At 41.2% G+C, this 17,450-nt stretch overlaps 1 protein-coding gene across 4 annotated transcripts in view; it reads left to right on the top strand.

The window, feature by feature from the left end:
* The first annotated feature begins 444 nt into the window (after window positions 1–444).
* Window positions 445–17,450, top strand: part of LOC113919880 (lymphocyte antigen 75-like) — a 129,688-nt gene continuing 112,682 nt past the window's right edge. For all 4 annotated transcript variants that reach the window (XR_003519150.1, XR_003519148.1, XR_003519149.1 and 1 more), the window contains exons 1-4: window positions 445–617; window positions 5,944–6,315; window positions 12,543–12,713; window positions 15,811–15,975. Coding sequence is in view for 1 of the 4 variants with exons in the window: in XM_027589762.1 (XP_027445563.1) it covers window positions 524–617; window positions 5,944–6,315; window positions 12,543–12,713; window positions 15,811–15,975 (802 nt within the window). In the remaining 3 variants the exon portion in view is untranslated. The remainder of the gene's footprint in view (window positions 618–5,943; window positions 6,316–12,542; window positions 12,714–15,810; window positions 15,976–17,450) is intronic.

Here is a 17,450-nt window from a genome sequence, read left to right as displayed (position 1 = left end):
CTGAATTCTTTGGCTTGACCGCAGCAGCAACCCTACGGGTGCAGACTTCCGCCTTTGGGGTCCGAGAGGATGTGGGTGCCTTTCCAGCCCAGCCGGGCCATGAAGTCCTCCCACACTGAGGTGCGCTACAGAGAACAAGGTCCTAAACAGACCCAACCCACCCACCAGGGTGTTGCCAAGTCCCAGCAAGAGCCGCGTCTCCTCAACTTTACTGAAGAAAAGGTGGGAGCCAGGACCCCCAAGCCTGGTAGTGTGCGCGACACTGCTCTCTCGCTCCACGCGCACTTCCCGCCTCCCGAAGGGTCAGTCCTTTAGAAGGTGAGCCTAACGCTCAGCTCGCGGTCTTCCTGCCACCAATTCCACGCCCTTGCTCCACCCCGCCTCGCCTGATTGGCCGAGGGCGGAGGGGGCGTGGCAGGACCCCCCGGGGAGGCCGGCGGCAAAAGCGCAGGCTGGGCGCCTCAGGACGGGTGGGTGCCGCGTGCGCCTGAGGACCCGGTTGGACTGCTTGGGCCGGCTCAGGATGAGGACTCGCTGGGCGACCCTTCGCCGCGCGGCGGAGCTCCTCGTGCTACTCCTCAGGTGCTTCGGTCTGGCGGAGCCCTCTGGCCACACAGGTAACCGCTGGCAGCCCGCCAGCTGCTAGGGCCCTCGACGTTGTCAGGTCTGCCGACTTTCCTCGGTTCGGGTTAGGGCTGTGCTCCGGGTCTCGTCAACTCTGCTTGCCTCGGGGGTCCGGAACCCAAGAAGTGAGCCAGCCGAAGGGGAGTTCTGAGTAGAAGGCACTCCATGGCCTTCGGGCGCGGGGTGGAGGGCGGGGTGGGGCAGAAGCAGGAGGAGCAGGGCCTTTCTCCTGCTTGCTTCCCCGGAGTAAAAGGCTCCTCAGCACTCCCCAAACTCCATCCAGCCCATCTCGCCCCTCCTTCGCCTCTTGGTCACCTTGGCCACTCGGTGTCTAGAGGAACTGTCTACCCACAGCGCCAAGGATGATTAATGATTGCCCGACTTCGCTTGCACGATAGCCAAAGGTGCAAGTCAAAAAGGAAGTCCGGTTAAGCTATATCTCCTAAAGTGACCATGTTCGTAATTCCGTTTTGATGCCCTCCCCGAAAGCCTTGAGCAGCGATACTTTCTTCTAATGAATGGATTTATCAGCTCCAAAACACTCCCTCGAGGCCAAGGGCCGCACGTTGGAGCTCTGGTCGCTTGCCCAGGGACCTCCTTCCTGCCTCTAACTGCGGAAGCAGGACCAGGAATAGACTCCCTTCGATGGTGATGCTCTGGGTAGTGCCAGGCTCACCATACCCCCTGGTAGCAGCCGGAGTTTGCTTTTACTTTCTTTTTGCCTTAGCAGAAGGTTCCCTGAGGACTTTCTTAGTTGTGCTGCATAGTGGGCAGTCAGTGAGCCATCACCACCTACCACTTCTGTTAACTTGCCTGTATGAGGAAGTAAAAGATGGGCAAGGAAGTTTTTTGAAAACTGTAGGTTCCCCCTTGTGGCTCTTCTTTTCTTGTGGCCCCTAAACTAAGTTACTGCCAGATATAGAGTTTTTTCAGAGAGTGATGGGAAGAAGCTTCCCAGGGTGTGAATAACATCACTCTATCTACATCAAGGACCTTTTAGTGAATACTGATCTGATTCACCCTTCTCCATTCTTCTTTGACCCTCCCTCGTGGAAACTCCCAAAAGTCATTTACTGGCTGTGAGAATTCTATTCCACCTGCCCCACTATCCAGGGAGAGAAATTTCATTGCCATAACTAACTACAGTCAAAACACACTAACCTTTCAATCACTGAACTCTTGTTTTCCATCTACTTCTGCTTTAGTCCTACTGTTTTGTCTCCCCCCCCCCCCCCCGGAATTCCAGATTTCCTTAATTTTTGCATTCTCTACAATCCCTGGCCTTTCTCATCAACCGAAACCAAAGAACACCAGCTTAACTCCATTTTCCCTGCACTAGATCCTCATAGGTATTTGTTTTCCTGCATCCTTCCTCATCCTTAGCAGCTGTTCTGGCCAGCTTACACACACCCTCAGACCAGACTTGTGGTCCCATAAAGGGAAGCCCTGGAATTTTGAAACCCCAGCCATTTGAGTAACTTGTTTGGCAGTGTGTCAGCTTCACAATGCTGGTAATGGCATGCACTCTGTCACATGTATGCAGCTAGGTTTGTGCAGATGGTCTGGGTTGCTCAGGTGCTGAAGGAGGTCCTCTGTGTCCTTGGGGAAATGCCAATTGCTTATTTACTTTTTTTGCCTCCTTGGAGAGCTAACAGCTTGAAATAAATCAATCCTTCTGAGACTCCTGAGGTTCTCACCAGCCCATACCACCCAATCTGAACCCGAAAGCTTTCTGACTCCTAGCAGACTGTCATGGACCCAAGGTCACTTCAGGACCTATTTTTGAACTGGCAAACCCAGACTTCTGATTCTTTCCTACTCCACCTGTACACTCTGCACACGTGGTGGTGACCACAAAATGCTTAACATTGTGAGCTGTAGAAGTTCCCCTGAAACTAAAAATGCTGCAGTCTTCATCCTTCTGCCTCTATCTCCCCCTCCATTTGTCTGTGATCATAAAATGTTGATGTCCAGCTTCTCTTTGGAATGTGCAAAGCTCTCTGGTTTAGGTAAGACAAAGGTTACCTAATGATTAGGCAACAGGAGATGGTTTTCCTTTGATGAATGTGGCATGCTAAAAATTCATTTTCAATATATGATAATGCTACTTAGTTATTTCCTCTCAGGCACCACTAGAATGTTTATATAAAATGAAGCATATAAAAATTGCTACTAGGGATGATGAGGCTTCTTTTCATCAACCTCTGCCTTTTAGATTTGCCCAAATATTTTGTGTGGAAGTAAGCATTAAAATTCCATTTAGGACCAATGTAAGGTAACATGAGCAAGATACAGCATAAGGTTGTCAATAAAAAATCTGTTTTATAAGTTGCTCTGTAATTACCTTTTCAAAGTGTAATACATTTCTGAAATATTTTATATACCCTTATTTAACAAATTTTCCTTAAAAAAGAATTATTTTCAATCCTTCCCACTCTTCAGTCTACCATCCCAATAGGGTCACAAGACTGAGGCAGACTGAACAGCTTCTGCTAAGGATACGGAAAATATGGGGAAACATCATGAGAAGACAAGACGCTCCCTACCTTATACATTACGTATGAATGCTTACACATGCATTATGTATGAAGGCTAATGGCAAGTTTCCTTAAATCATATCAGTAATTAATGTTTGTGCTAAGTGACCACTATAGATGTCAAACATTGATTATACATACTTGGTTAAAAGACAGATTTAGAAGAAGGCAAGTATTTATGACCATAGATGTTGCAATTAGGTAAGTTTGGCAACTCTTCTTTAACATACCTTCTCCATGCTACTCCACATCTCTCCTGTAGTCTTTCGGAGTTTCTACAAGCTTGTTAAGTCTATGGGTGTCCTAGAAGTAACACATAGAGTAAATGGGAAAGGGCAATTTTTTTTCTCTTCCAAAGAGTATTTATAAAGCATCCCTGTTACCTAAGTGCCCATGCCTGATACTAATAGGGTTAGAATGACCTAAAATGCTACTAGCAGTAGCAGGGCATAATAAAGTTGTGGACATCTGTTCAAGAATAATACACAATGAACTTAGCAAAGACTGGTAAAACCTACAAGGCTAGGAAAACTGTTATCTTGTGGAAACATAGGATGTTAGTACTGAAAGTGGCTTAGATATCTTATATTGTCTCTGCTTTCATCTTACATTTGGAGATACAAAGACCCTGGGGAGATTAAGCAACTTCCCCAAGGTCTCCCAGCGAACTGGTAGCTGAGGGAGGTCTTCAATCTAGGACCTCTAACTCCTTATCCCACTGCTTGCTCCACTATACTAACAGCTGTGGTAATCTATTGGATTCTGCAAAGACAACTTGAGAACTCTAGAACTCCAAACTGCAAATGTAACAAAGCCACTGCTAGCCCGGTTCACCTGTCTGGGTTGGGGCACAGAGCAAAGTGTCCAGGAAAGAGAGCAATGGGACCACAGGGCAAGGGAGGGGAGGGTTCCAGCAAGGGTGGTGGATGCCTATTCTCCTGCAGAAGCAGACTTCTTTTTTTCTGCAGTAATTGCTGATACTTTGGAGTGCAAGATTTTTTTTTGGAGAAGTGAGAGAGAATAGTTTGGGAAAGAGAGAATAGTTTGAAAGACCCTCATGGGTCTGAGTAGATATTGAATATGTAGGAGGACATTGGAGAAACTGTGAGTGATCATCTAAGATAGTATGTTTTCCTTTTTATGTTAACTGTCCTCCCAAATGGTGTCCATAAAGTAGAGAATGGCAGAGAGATGTCAAAGCAGGAAGAGTGAGGGATGGAAGCTGCTATGACAAAGACACCTAACTGCAGTCCTGTGTCATATTTTAAAATACAGATTTGAAAGCAAAAGTAGCTTAATGTTTTACAGGATTTTGTGGTGGTTCCTATTGTTTCTCTTCTTGCTACTGCTGCTGCTTAAAACAAAAAATTCTCTTTAAAGTTCGAGCTGAAACGTGACTTGATTTTATAGTTATTATTGATTATATGATGAAATTTCCCCTCAAGTCCTTGATATGAGAATTTTTAACTCTGAAATCCTGTGAATTATTATTAGAAAAGGTATTTAGCACTGGTAAAATCAGTAATTATGAAGCTGGCATCAAAATGAAAGTTCCTTTTGGGAACTAAAGTTTTACAGGTCCTTCTGCTGAATCCTTTGGTTTTTTGACAATGATTCTTTAAATTTGTGTAAAATATTTCAGTTTTACTCTCATCAACATGAACTTTTGTGCTATAACTTCAAAAAATTTTTCTTTGTAAAAGCACTGGCCAAATTGTTCGATTGTAGTTTGTTGTGACAGATGTGAATCCTGTTCCACAAGCCTAGGTGTGCAAGAAACAATGCATTACTTTATTTTTATAAAATCAAAATAAATTTTATTCTGAAGTCCCATTCCACCAAGTTAACAGAACTTCAGTTTCTGTCATCACTGAGGTCTCCCTAATTCATGAGAAACTGCAGGGAAATATTCAGGGAGGTCCCTCCTTTAGCCTTCAGCTTACACTCGTTGCTTCTGGGTTTCCCACTGTCCAAATCTACTGGGTGTTGAATTCTGTATCTCAGGTGATTTCTGGAGCTCAGGTTCAACCTCCCTAGGTGATCCACTCAGTCAGCAGCCCCCCCAACCCCTCCCCACAGGCTTCCCATAACGTTCCTGAAGGTGCTATGATAGGGCAGACCACAGGTCTCTCCTATCCTCAGAATCCAGACCTTCATTTCCTCTCATCCCTTTACCCCACTATTCTACTTCTGCCCCCCAGAAGTCTTCCCATCTCCTCTGAGACACGGTAATGCCATGTAATAATTTACCCTGCCATAGTAGGTAAAGTATAAGCAAGACAGAACTGTGGTCCTGAATAAGTTCAGGATATTTTTCATTGACCACCTGTCTAAGGAAGATGAAAACTAAGGAGCTTCTTCATCTCATTAAAAAAAAGGGAGGGGATATTTCATGGAATAACAATAACAAATATACATACTCTTCTAAGTGCTTTACAGGTATGAGCTCATTTTAACCTAACACCTTCCATATGAAGTACTATTTTACAAAGGAGGAAACTGAGGCATAGTGGTTAAATAACTTGCCCTGATCACATGGGTAATAAGTAGCAGAGGCAGACTATGAACCCTGGCAGACTGGCTCATGCTCTTAACATACACTATACTGCCTCTCTGGCTACCACTGTCCTCTGACCTTGTGTAGTGCATTGCAGTTTATAGAGGTTGGAGGGTGGGAATAGTCTGGGTCCTCAGACTCTCCTCAGCAAGCAGGGGCCAAGGCACGCTGACCACAGAGTTCAGAATTCTGAAATGTCTTCCTTGACTGTCTGTCTTGACTCAGGCAATGATCCATTCACCATCGTCAATGAAAACATGGGCAAGTGCATCAAGCCACTGAATGACTGGATAGTAGCAACAGACTGTGATGGAAGTAGGGACATGGTATGGAAGTGGGTGTCCCAGCATCGACTCTTTCATTTGCAATCCCAGAAGTGCCTTGGGCTAGATATTACCAAACCCACAGATTCCTTGAGAATGTTCAACTGTGACTCCAGTGCCTTACTCTGGTGGAAATGTGAGCACCACTCTCTGTATGGAGCTGCCCAGTACAGACTGGCTCTGAAGAATGGACATGCTATAGCAAGTACAAATTCATCTGATATCTGGAAGAAAGGAGGCACAGAGGAAAACCTCTGTGACCAGCCTTATCGTGGTGAGTATTGGAGAGGGACTTTGAGTCATTTGCCGTTGTGTTTGGTAAATGTGACATTGAACATGCACAACTGACCACAAATAAAGTCATGCATTGGTAAGGGCAGTGAGCTAGCATTCAATTCCAGGCACTGTGCATTATCATTGAGCTACCTATGTGAAATTGGTGCTACTTTTCCCCTTTTACAGGTAAGGCTAGAAGGGGTTGGGTGCCTTGTCAGAGGTCACACAGTCACTCTGTAGTAAACCAGGGATTTGGACTCTCTATGATACATGAGCATATGTATTTCCTATGATTACATTCTGAACTCCAGAGGAAAAGAAACATTAGAGTAACAGGAAATCCTTCAAACAGGATGAAATTCAAATGACCTAATAAAATCAAACCTATTCTAAGTTTAAAAAGAAGAAAAAAGAAAAACAAAAAATAGAGGAAATATATTTCTCCTTGTCTACAGATTTTTATGTAATGGAAAAACTTTAAGACCTGTGTGAGTTTATTTTTATTTTTGGCATGGCTGTCACACTTTGCTGTTTGTGTTTATGATTTTAAGAGTGGACTTTTTCCCCAATTGCTTTCAAAAATAAGTACAGTTGACCCTTGAACAATGTGAAGGTTAGGGGAACTGCCCCCCATGCAGTTAAAAATTTGACTCACCCAAAACTTAACTACTAATAGCCTACTGTTAACTGGAAGCCTTACTGACAATGTAAACAGTTGGTTAACATGTATTTTGTATGCTATATATATTACATACTGTAGTCTTACAATAAGGTAAGCTAGAGAAAAGAAAATGCTATTAAGAAAATCATAAGGAGGGGCGCCTGGGTGGCTCAGTTGGTTAAGTGTCCAACTCTCGGTTTCAGCTCAGGTCATGATCTCTTGGTAGTGAGACGGAGGCCTAGGTCAGGCTCTGCTTTGAGCATGGAAGTTGCTTAAGATTCTCTCTCTCCCTCTCCCTCAGTCCCTCCCCCACTCAAGTGTGCGCATGTGTGTGCTCTCTCCCTCTCTCTCTCAAAAAAAAATTATGAGGAATAGAAAATACATTTACAGTACTGTACTGTATTTATCGAAAAAACCCACATATAAGTGGACCCTTGCAGTTCAAACCCATGTTATTTAAGTGTCAACTATATATGAATATTGCCTATGAGCGAGCTGATCGTGAACTTTGCTCTGGATCTAGAAACTAGATTATAACAAATTTCCAAGTTTAAAAAGAATGAGTCAGTTAGGGCACCTGGGTGGCTCAGTTGGTTAAGTGTCCAACTCTTGATCTCATCTCAGGTCTTGATCTCAGGGTCATGAGTTCAAGCCCCACATTAGGCTCCACAAGTTGGGCTCCATGCTGGGCAGGGAGCCTACTTAAAAAAAAAAAAAAGAATGAGTAGTTGTAATAAGTTATCACCCAAGCAAATCTTTTTTATCATGTTGCTCTAAATTACATCAAATGTTGATATATAAATATATATTTAATCATCTCTAAGTCTTAACTATTATCTCACCTTTGCTCTTCTTTGTAAATTTACTTAGCTTTACAGAGATTTTTCTTTTCTCTCAAAGCTCATTTAAGCTAAATTTGGCCCCTTAGTCTTTTAGTTATCTGCACAAATTTCTCTCCTATAGTAACTATTTCTATTTCCTATTGAAGATGCATCCATTTCTAAGATGTGAGGTTCTGCTCTTATGGGAAAATATTGGATTAGAGAATTAGAGATGGGGATTTCCTTTTCTTTAATCCTCAATCCTTGAGTAGTTGAACAAGTGTTTTTGCTAGCCAGCTTCTTCCCATATATACAATGGAATATTACGCAGCCATCAAAAAGAATGAAATCTTGCCATTTGCAATGACATGGATGGAACTAGAATGTATTATGCTAAACGAAATAAGTCAGTCAGAGAAAGATTACCATATGATTTCACTCATACATGGAATTTAAGAAACAGAACAGATGAACATAGGGGAAGGGAAGGAAAAATAAGATAAAAATGGAGTGGGAGGCAAACCATAAGAGATTCTTAACTATAGGGAAAAAACTGAGGGTTGCTGGAGGGAAGGTGGGTTAGGGGGATGGGGTAAATGGGTGATGGGCATTAAAGAGGGTATTTGCTGTAATGAGAGCACTGGGTGTTAAAGGCAAGTGATGAAACTAAATTCTACCTCTGAAACTAATGATACACTATATGTTAACTAACTTGAATTTAAATAAAACCTAAAAAAAAAAAAAGAAGCAGTTGCTTTCTGAATACCACTTAATGGCAAGTTTAAATTTTGCCTTTTGAAAATCTTTCTCTAACTTGGCAGCTAAGAGAGAATTTTCTTGGCAGGGCTCTCTCTGTCTCCTGCCCCAGGTTCTTTTGAGGGATATAGTTGTAAATTCCTTCAGTCCCCCAAATTTCAGTCTAACTGGTTTTCTTTGTAATCCTATGGTTTTTATTTTATGCATTTGTAATTTTCTCCTGAGAAGGGGACCTGCTCATTTCACACAGCTGCCCAAATGATCAGTAGCACAAAAAAGTTTAAGAACCCACCTAGGGTACCACCTCAGAGAGAACTTAAACAGTGCCTCCAGCAAGAGCCCACAGGCATAAAGTATTTCCTGACCTTACCAGAGACAATATTTGGAACACTGAATTTTCAAATAAGAAATTTAGAGATTTCTGAGAAAAGGTTCACATAGCTCTGACTCATCGCCACATACCTCAAGTTTTAATTTGCACAGAAGCCAGGGTCAAACCTGCCTCCTCCATTCCTTTCCAGGTGATTGGTACCATCTAAGTCGTGTATGTCAGAAATCTACAAGTCACTGTAGAGTGTCCTGCTTTCCTCTCTCACCATTTAAATTTAATCACATATTAAGTCTTGGAAGTTTTACTCTTTTAAATTTATGTAGTCCCTTCCTCTTCTCAGATTAGAGACTACTGTCTGAAGTTAAGGACTTTATCAGGGACTGCTGTCAGACTCCCCATATTAGTTCCTGCCCCACCTTTTGTCTAGCTTTATAGAGATAAGAAAGATAAGATACCTGAGTCCCAAAAGAGTGAAGTCCAAGGTTATCCAGCTTGTTAGAGCAAGGCTACCATTCAAAACCATGATTGAATTCCCCAAATATAGCTTTTTTTATTTCTCCCTTGGTTTTTGCTCTATAAATATTTGTTATAAATTTTTTTACGTCTAATATAAGAAAAATTATTTGTCATTGTGTCCTGGGTTGCCTTTCTCTCCAACCCCCACCCTGTGTGAGTCATGTTCATCTGAGAGAAAACTTTAGTTGTATACATGTTATGAATGAATTGCTTTTGACTAGCATCCAGATATGCATTTATATCAATCATTAAGATATCTTGAGCTCACTCGCACTCTTCAAATTTTGAATATTTGGCAAATCCAGAGGAAAATGACTGAACTGTCTACATTTTGAACAACTCTTAGGAGCCTGCCAACCTCTTTGACCACTAAAGCTATTTTGCCTCAATGAAGAAATTGTTAGTTTTCCATGTGAGTGATTCAACTCACAAATTTGTACCTATTGCAGGATATGCTGTTGTTTTAAGAGTGCTATCATCATAAATTCACACAGAAGATTCTTCTCAGGAAAAGCCTGTCTCCCTAGAGAAACACATGGGATTTAAGAGGTCCAGTAGCAGTGAAGAATGTGTGAGAATAAAACTCTTCCTGAATAGTTAGCATAATTTAGCTGCTACTGATGTCGTGGTTGTTATATGCTTATCATTCTTCAAAGTATGTTGTGAATAGGAGAGATTTTTAATTGAAACCCAGCTTTGAGCTATGAAACATAACTTGAAACCTGAGAAGGCAGCCATTAAAGTCACAAGGTGTCCTTAACATGTCAAGGACTCTAATTAGAGAGCCAGCTCTCATGCCTGTCACTTACAGTTTACTGAATGTCTTACTTAACCACACTGCAAAAATGGGGATTTCATAAAAAAGTATAATACTTGCCCTATTAATCTCACAGGTTTACAGTAAAGAGGAAGTAAAAGAAATGTATGTGAAAGCACTTTGTATAACAGAAACACAAGATTTTTTAGGAAGAAAGTGATGGTTCTTCAAGTAATAGTTGCTGGGCTCAGGGACTCCTTTTAATTGATATAATATGGGAAGAGAAGTGGCCGTGAGCTTTTGGGAACTTTGGTATCATTAAAAATGAAACATAGGGGGACGCCTGGGTGGCTCAGTTGGTTAAGCGGCTGCCTTCGGCTCAGGTCATGATCCCGGGGTCCTGGGATCGAATCCTTCGTTGGCCTCCTTGCTCAGCGGGAAGCCTGCTTCTCCCTCTGCCTGCTCTGCCTGCCGCTCCCCCTGCTTGTGCTCTCTCTCTCTCTCTGACAAATAAATAAATAAATAGTGAAACATAGGTAATAAGCAGATTCCCTATAAAATATAAGGTCAAATTACTCTTTAACAGAAGTATCCTGTCCAAAATCATTTATGTCAGAGGAAAACAAAACCAATATTCTTTAAAAGATTGTTTGCAAATAAAAGCATCTAGATTATTCTTACTTTTTGCTGTACTGCTGCTTAATATATTCTAAAATGTTAAATTAAGTCTCATACTTCAGTTAAATAAACATTTGAAAATGATAAAGAATGTGGAATCAAATACCATCTTAAGCACACTTTTTTGTGTATTTTATTTTATTTTTTTATTTCATCATGTTAATAACCATACATTACATCATTAGTTTTTGATGTAGTGTTCCATGATTCATTGTTTGCGTATAACACCCAGTGCTCCATTCAATACGTGCCCTCCTTAATGCCCATCACCTGGCTAACCCATCCCCCCACCCCCTCCCCTCTAGAACCCTCAGCTGGGTTGAGAGAAAGAGTCCATAGTCTCTCATGGTTCGTCTCCCACTCCGATCTCCCCCCTTCATTTTTCCCTTCCTACTGTCTTCTTCTTTTTTTAACATATAATGTATTATTCGTTTCAGAGATACAGGTCTGTGATTCAACAGTGTTACACAATTCACAGCGCTCACCATAGTACGTACCCTCCCCAGTGTCCATCACCCAGCCACCCCATCCCTCCCACCCCCCACCACTCCAGCAACCCTCAGCTTGTTTCCTGAGATTAAGAATTCCTCATATCAGTGAGATCATATGCTATATGTCTTTCTCTGATTGACTTATTTCTTAGGCACACTTTTAAGCATATCTGTGAGACATTTTAATGGACCCTAATAGCCTGATAAAGGGTGATGAGATCTGACTATTATGCTTTACCCAATAGGCATCATTTGATCTGATAATGACCTTGGTTTTAAACAAATTAAGGATATGGATAAAGGTAACCAAAATAATTACACAGTTAGCTGTCCTAATAAAACACCTTTCCAAGAGAACTGTTATCCGCAAAAGTATTGAGCACTTCCTTTAGTATTTCTAAGCATACTTTGAGGTCGGAATAATTTTTTCAGTTCCTCTCCACGTACCAGGGGAAATTATTTTAAAATGAAAAACTAGTTCTGCTACATCGCTGGCCACCAGCTAGTCCCATGACTGCCCAGCTAAAGCTGGTTCTTTTATAACATGAATTACCATGCCCTGCTCCTCTCCAAGAACCTTCTCAGAGATCCAGCTCTTCTTTCCCCTACTTCTTGAGACGCACAACCTCAATTCTACCACCAATCAGTGAACAATGGGGCTATGTGTCCATCTGTCTAACTACAGTTGGTTCCAAAGTCCATACCCACCCTCAGTGATTCCAGGGGATTTTTCTGGCCCCAGTCTTACTAAAGAAAATGAAATAGAATGTAAATTTAGTCTCATGCAGGGCACTCCTTCTGGTGAAGTTCTCTGCCACCCATGGTAATCAGTTGATCCCTGCTGAATCAAGCCAGGATCGTTTAGCTCTTCATCACACCACAATAAATGAAGCTTTACATGGATTATCTCATTGAATCCTCTTGAACAAACCTATAAGCTAGATACGATTATTCCTAAGTAACAAATATAGAAACTGAGGCTAATAAAAGTTGAAGAGCTTGCCCACAGCCCCACAGTTGAGCCAGCATTCAAGTTCAGAGCTGAATGCTGCATCCATGCTCTGAATTTTCACACTGTGTGGCCTACTTAGATACTGTATTCTCTTAAGTGAAAACAACAATCTTTCTCTCACAGAAAATTTAGGAATCAGTTAACTGAAGGTGACTGTCCAGTTTTTAACTTTCCTTTCCTCTACTTCCTCCCCATACCACAGAGATATATACCAGAGATGGGAACTCCTATGGAAGACCTTGTGAATTTCCATTCTTAGTTAATGGGACCTGGCATCATGAGTGCATTTTTGATAAAAATTATGGTGGGCCATGGTGTGCAACCACCTTAAATTATGAATATGATCAAAAGTGGGGCATCTGTTTAAAACCAGGTATGTATGGGCTAGCAGGCTTTATATATGAAAAGAAAATGGATACCATTTATGTGAGACCAAAGGAAGGAAGAAGGAAGAGTCTGAGATAACTCAAAAATGACTGCAACAAATATTATCCTAGAGAAGGTATGTATTTGAGGAGAGAAAAGGAAGTAATGTGTAACTATGAACTTGCTTTCAGAAGTAGGCCAAGGAAAGAACCAAGAGAAGATTGTGCCATGGAAGACAAAGGAGGAGGGAATGTTCTATAGCACAGATGCCTCAGGAAGAGGAAGTGGAAAAGGCATGAGCAGTTAGGAAATTGCTGCTGACCTTTGCTACAGCAGTTTCAAAAGACCAGTGGTCATAGAAGCCAGGTTATCGTGGGCTGAAGTGTGAACAAGAAGTAGAGAGAGCCTCTTAAGTTTTATGGAATAGAAAAAGAGCGAGGATGGTGGTTTTGGGGGGTAGATAGGTTGAAGAAAAACTGTTCGTTTGGTAGAGACTTAAGTATATCTATGGCCTAAAGCAAAGAGGGACCAAAGAGACCTATATCCCTGGTCCTCTCAAAATTAGTGACACTGTTCTCCTGCCATTTCTTTATGTTGGGCAGAGCATTTTTTCTAATTGCTTCTTACTAGAAGCAAACTACTCAGGGTGTGCTAAAGAATTCACTGTTCTTTAGAAAGAGAGAGAGACCAACATAGCAGTGGCATCATGATCTGGTATATAACAGACATATTTTCTTACCAGTCAGGTGGGAGTTACAGGTCATAGTACCTGGTATGTGATAAGTGCTCCAGATTAATTGGGCAATAGTTTGGAAGAGTGTCTAATAAAGAGAAAGGGAAAAGCTCCAGACCTGGGTAATAATAGTTAATACTTATAGGGCCCTGCCGAGTGTCAGGTACTATTCTAACCACTCAAACTATATTAACCCATTCAGTCTTCACACAACCCTCTAAGGTAGGTACCACTAATTATCCCCATTATACAGATGAGCAAAGTGAGGTGCAGGGGAGTTATATCATTTGCCTAAGGTCACATAGCTAATACATTTTAGAGCTAGGATTCAAATCTAGGAAATCCAGTTCTGAAGTCCTTGACCCAAACAAATACACTAGAATGCCTCATTCAGTAGCCAATCTGGTGGTATTACTAATGCTGATCCCTCCTTAAAGGAAGCTGAGCTTCAAAATGAAGAGTTCTAAGCAACTAGAAGAGGTTATACTGAGCCAATGGTTCTGCAGCAGAATCACTTGGAAAGTATGTTAGAACAAAGATTTCTAGGGGCCCACCTCTATAAATTATAATTTGGTAGATTTGGAGTGAGGCCCAAGAATTTGCAGTTCAGTGAGTTCCCAGGTGATGCTGATGATGCTGGTCTGGGGACTACACTTTGAGAATTACTGTTCTAAGTAGAAGCACAGGCTTTTCAACACCCAGAAGCTACCGAAAGATAAAAGCCAATATTTGCTTCAGCTACAGTTGATATCAGGCAGAGTTTGGTCAACTAGTCATTGATTTCATTTAAACCTCACTATAGTCTGGATCCAAAATTTTAGATGTGAAAGGGAGCTTAGCGGTTATCCAGTTGCAAACCCTCATTTCTCAGGTGAGGGGCAGCAGATGCAAATTGATGACACAGCCTGTCAGGGTCAGAACACATTTGTATGGAGTCTGGTGGAGATTCCAGAATTCCTGACCCTCATTTCCCAGTGTACTTATTCCACTCTACCTTGCTTCCTTGACTGTCATTAGTCTCAGTATCTAGCTTCCTTTGGGTGGTGGGGGTGAGAATGGGAGTATTCATATACCTCTCAGAGTTATTTTTAGGGAAGAAGCAAGACTGTGAGTTTCTCAAAACCAAGGATGGCTAAACCATGTACATTATATTTTATAGCAAACATACTGCCATCCCCCTGGAAGCTTCTGGATTTACAGGCATAAGGCCCCAGGGGTAATAAGGAAACTTTAGGCGATGTACTTGCAAATCCACATATTTTGTTTTCATCAAATGTCACATCCACCTCTGTTGCTATTTAGGCCATTCAAAAGTGGCTGAAGAAGCAGTGTATGCCGTTCAGAAGATCAAGACCAGATTTAGAGACCAGAGCTCTGATTATAGCTCTGCCACAGACACTTCTAGACCTTTGTTTCCATCTGTGAAATGAAAGCATTAGACAAGATGATCTCAATGGGCCCTTCCAGCTTGAAAGGCCATGAGTCTAACGTGTGATGGGTGACGGGTTATGGTAGGCCCTTTGGAAAACTCCCTGAGTGGAACCTGGGACACACTTGGCACAGTCTATATTGGGTTTCCTCTTCTAGAGAGTACATGGGAGTCTCTAAGTATATTTTCAAACTAGTTGTGTCAAGACCTATATAGCTCATCTAAGAAATAATTTGAAGGGTTTTTGTCTGAAGTTATACTTGCTTTTTAGATTTTTGTTAAAGAAAATAATATGCACATTATACAACGAACATGTATGTCTGTATACATATGCACACGTATGTCTACATAGACATCTGCAATATTGGTTATATAATATTATGTGTCGTATATTAAATCATCTGTTAAAACATTAAGGATAAATTTAGATTGAGTTTTTCAAATAAGGTAGTCACTTGGGTTCTAAATCTTGGTGTTGAAGCAGCATGTCTGCACACACGCACACACACACACACACACACACATACACACAGTGGTTTCACTGCAGGCTGTAGGCAAACTCCTCTGCAGTCCGCCACCATCTTCAAGTGAGCTTGTTTTCCATCAGCTCAGGAGTTTGACAATGTGAACACATTTGAAGACTCCTGCATTTCAGCAGAGGGCAGGCATGGGCTAAAATATGGCATTATAATTGATAGAGGATAAAGGGAGAGTAGAGAATAGGAGAGTTGAAGCTTTAATCAGCCAAAGTCATTTAGTTCCCATGACTTCAATTTCTTTGTGTAACCAAAGAATCAAAATATAGTCTAGTCGAACAATAAACTTCAATTTTAGTGTATCCTAAGAGTATGGAACATGAATTGCAATATTGGTAAGCATTGTTAGTAATATAAAACATTATGCCCTTACTTTATGATCACTAATATATCTTTTTATCAACAGAAAATGGCTGTGAAGATAACTGGGAAAAGAATGAGCAGATTGGAAGTTGCTACCAATTTAATACTCAGGCAGCTCTTTCTTGGAAGGAAGCTTATGTTTCATGTCAGAATCAAGGAGCTGACTTACTGAGCATCAGCAATGCTGCTGAATTAACTTATCTTAAAGGTAAGTTTGCATGTGGTAGAGCAAATTGCTGGGATTGTAAAGATGCCGTCTGTCTACCTCTATTTTCATATCCAGGTATGTTGTTTTGTATATATATTTTTCTATCTTTTCTTAAATGTCAACACTGAAGCCCACAGGCAGAAAGGTATGAATATAATCCTATTCTATCCATTGAAAATGCATTTCGTGTTTGAGACTGAAAAGAGGGTAATGTTCAGAAAATGGAGTGAGGTAGTGAGATTAAACTGCTACCCTAAGCCTAACTGACAAGATTTCTTAAAAGGTGAACATTAAACTCTTTGAACATTGAAAAGTAGAGAAATTAAGGAAGGTGACGAAGATGGCTGAGTCATACCAGAGGCCTCAGGGAAAGGTCCTTGTGTTGAGTAGAGGAGTGCCATTCTCAGAGGCGAGGAGAGGACTAAGAAAATCTTAAAGTGGATTTAATCAAGGGACACATTGAGTGGATGGGATTTTGTTTTATTTTGTTTGTGTGGTGATGGTGGGAATTCTTAAATTTTTAATTATGAAAACATATATACAGAAATAGAAAATAACCTGAAAGAAACCTGTGTAACCACCACCCTGACTTTACACACTTTTTATACACTTAACATTTTGTCATATTGCTTTGCATTGATTGATTCCCTGCTTCCCTCCCTTTAAAGAAATATAATGATTTTGTTTTTGTTTTAAGATTTTATTTATTTATTTGACAGAGAGAGACACAGCGAGAGAGGGAATACAAGCAGGGGGAGTGGAAGAGGGAGAAGCAGGCTTCCCGTGGAGCAGGGAGCCTGATGCGGGGCTCGATCCCAGGACTCTGGGATCATGACCCGAGCCAAAGGCAGATGCTTAACCCACTGAGCCTTCCAGTCGCCCCAAAATAAAATATTAACAGAGTTAAAGTTCCATGTCCATCTCTCAAAATAACCATTCTTTGAGTACTTTTACAACATATATATGTCTAAATACTATATATGTTTTCATTATACTATTGTTCTGTTTTTAAATGATACAAATGCTTATTTGCCCATATGTAAGTTTACCATTGTCGTCTGCTGCTGTAAAGTATTGCATTGTATGAATAAACCACAACTTATCCATTCTCCTATTGAGAAACAGGTTATTTTCAGCTTTTCCTATTGCAAGGAACATCCCCATATGTGCCTCATCGGGCAGACATGTATGAGAGTTTCTCTAGAGTAGGAATTGCTGAGTCATGGGGTGCACATCTCTTCACCTCTAACCAAAAATTCTGAATTGCTTTCCAAAGGGGCTGCATTCATTTACACCTCCATTAGCACCTGGTGTTATCAGACTTAGTTGGCCAAAGTGATGAATGTGAAATGGTATTTCATTTTTCTTTTATATTTTACTGATAATTCATGTGGTTTTGTGTCTCGTGTTTATTAGGCATTCAGGTTTTCAGCTTATAATCTGCCGGTTGATATCCCTTGCCTATTTTCTGTTGA

Source organism: Zalophus californianus, chromosome 3, assembly GCF_009762305.2.
Source record: "Zalophus californianus isolate mZalCal1 chromosome 3, mZalCal1.pri.v2, whole genome shotgun sequence".
NCBI lineage: Eukaryota > Metazoa > Chordata > Mammalia > Carnivora > Otariidae > Zalophus > Zalophus californianus.
This window is presented reverse-complemented; position numbering and strand designations above follow the sequence as displayed.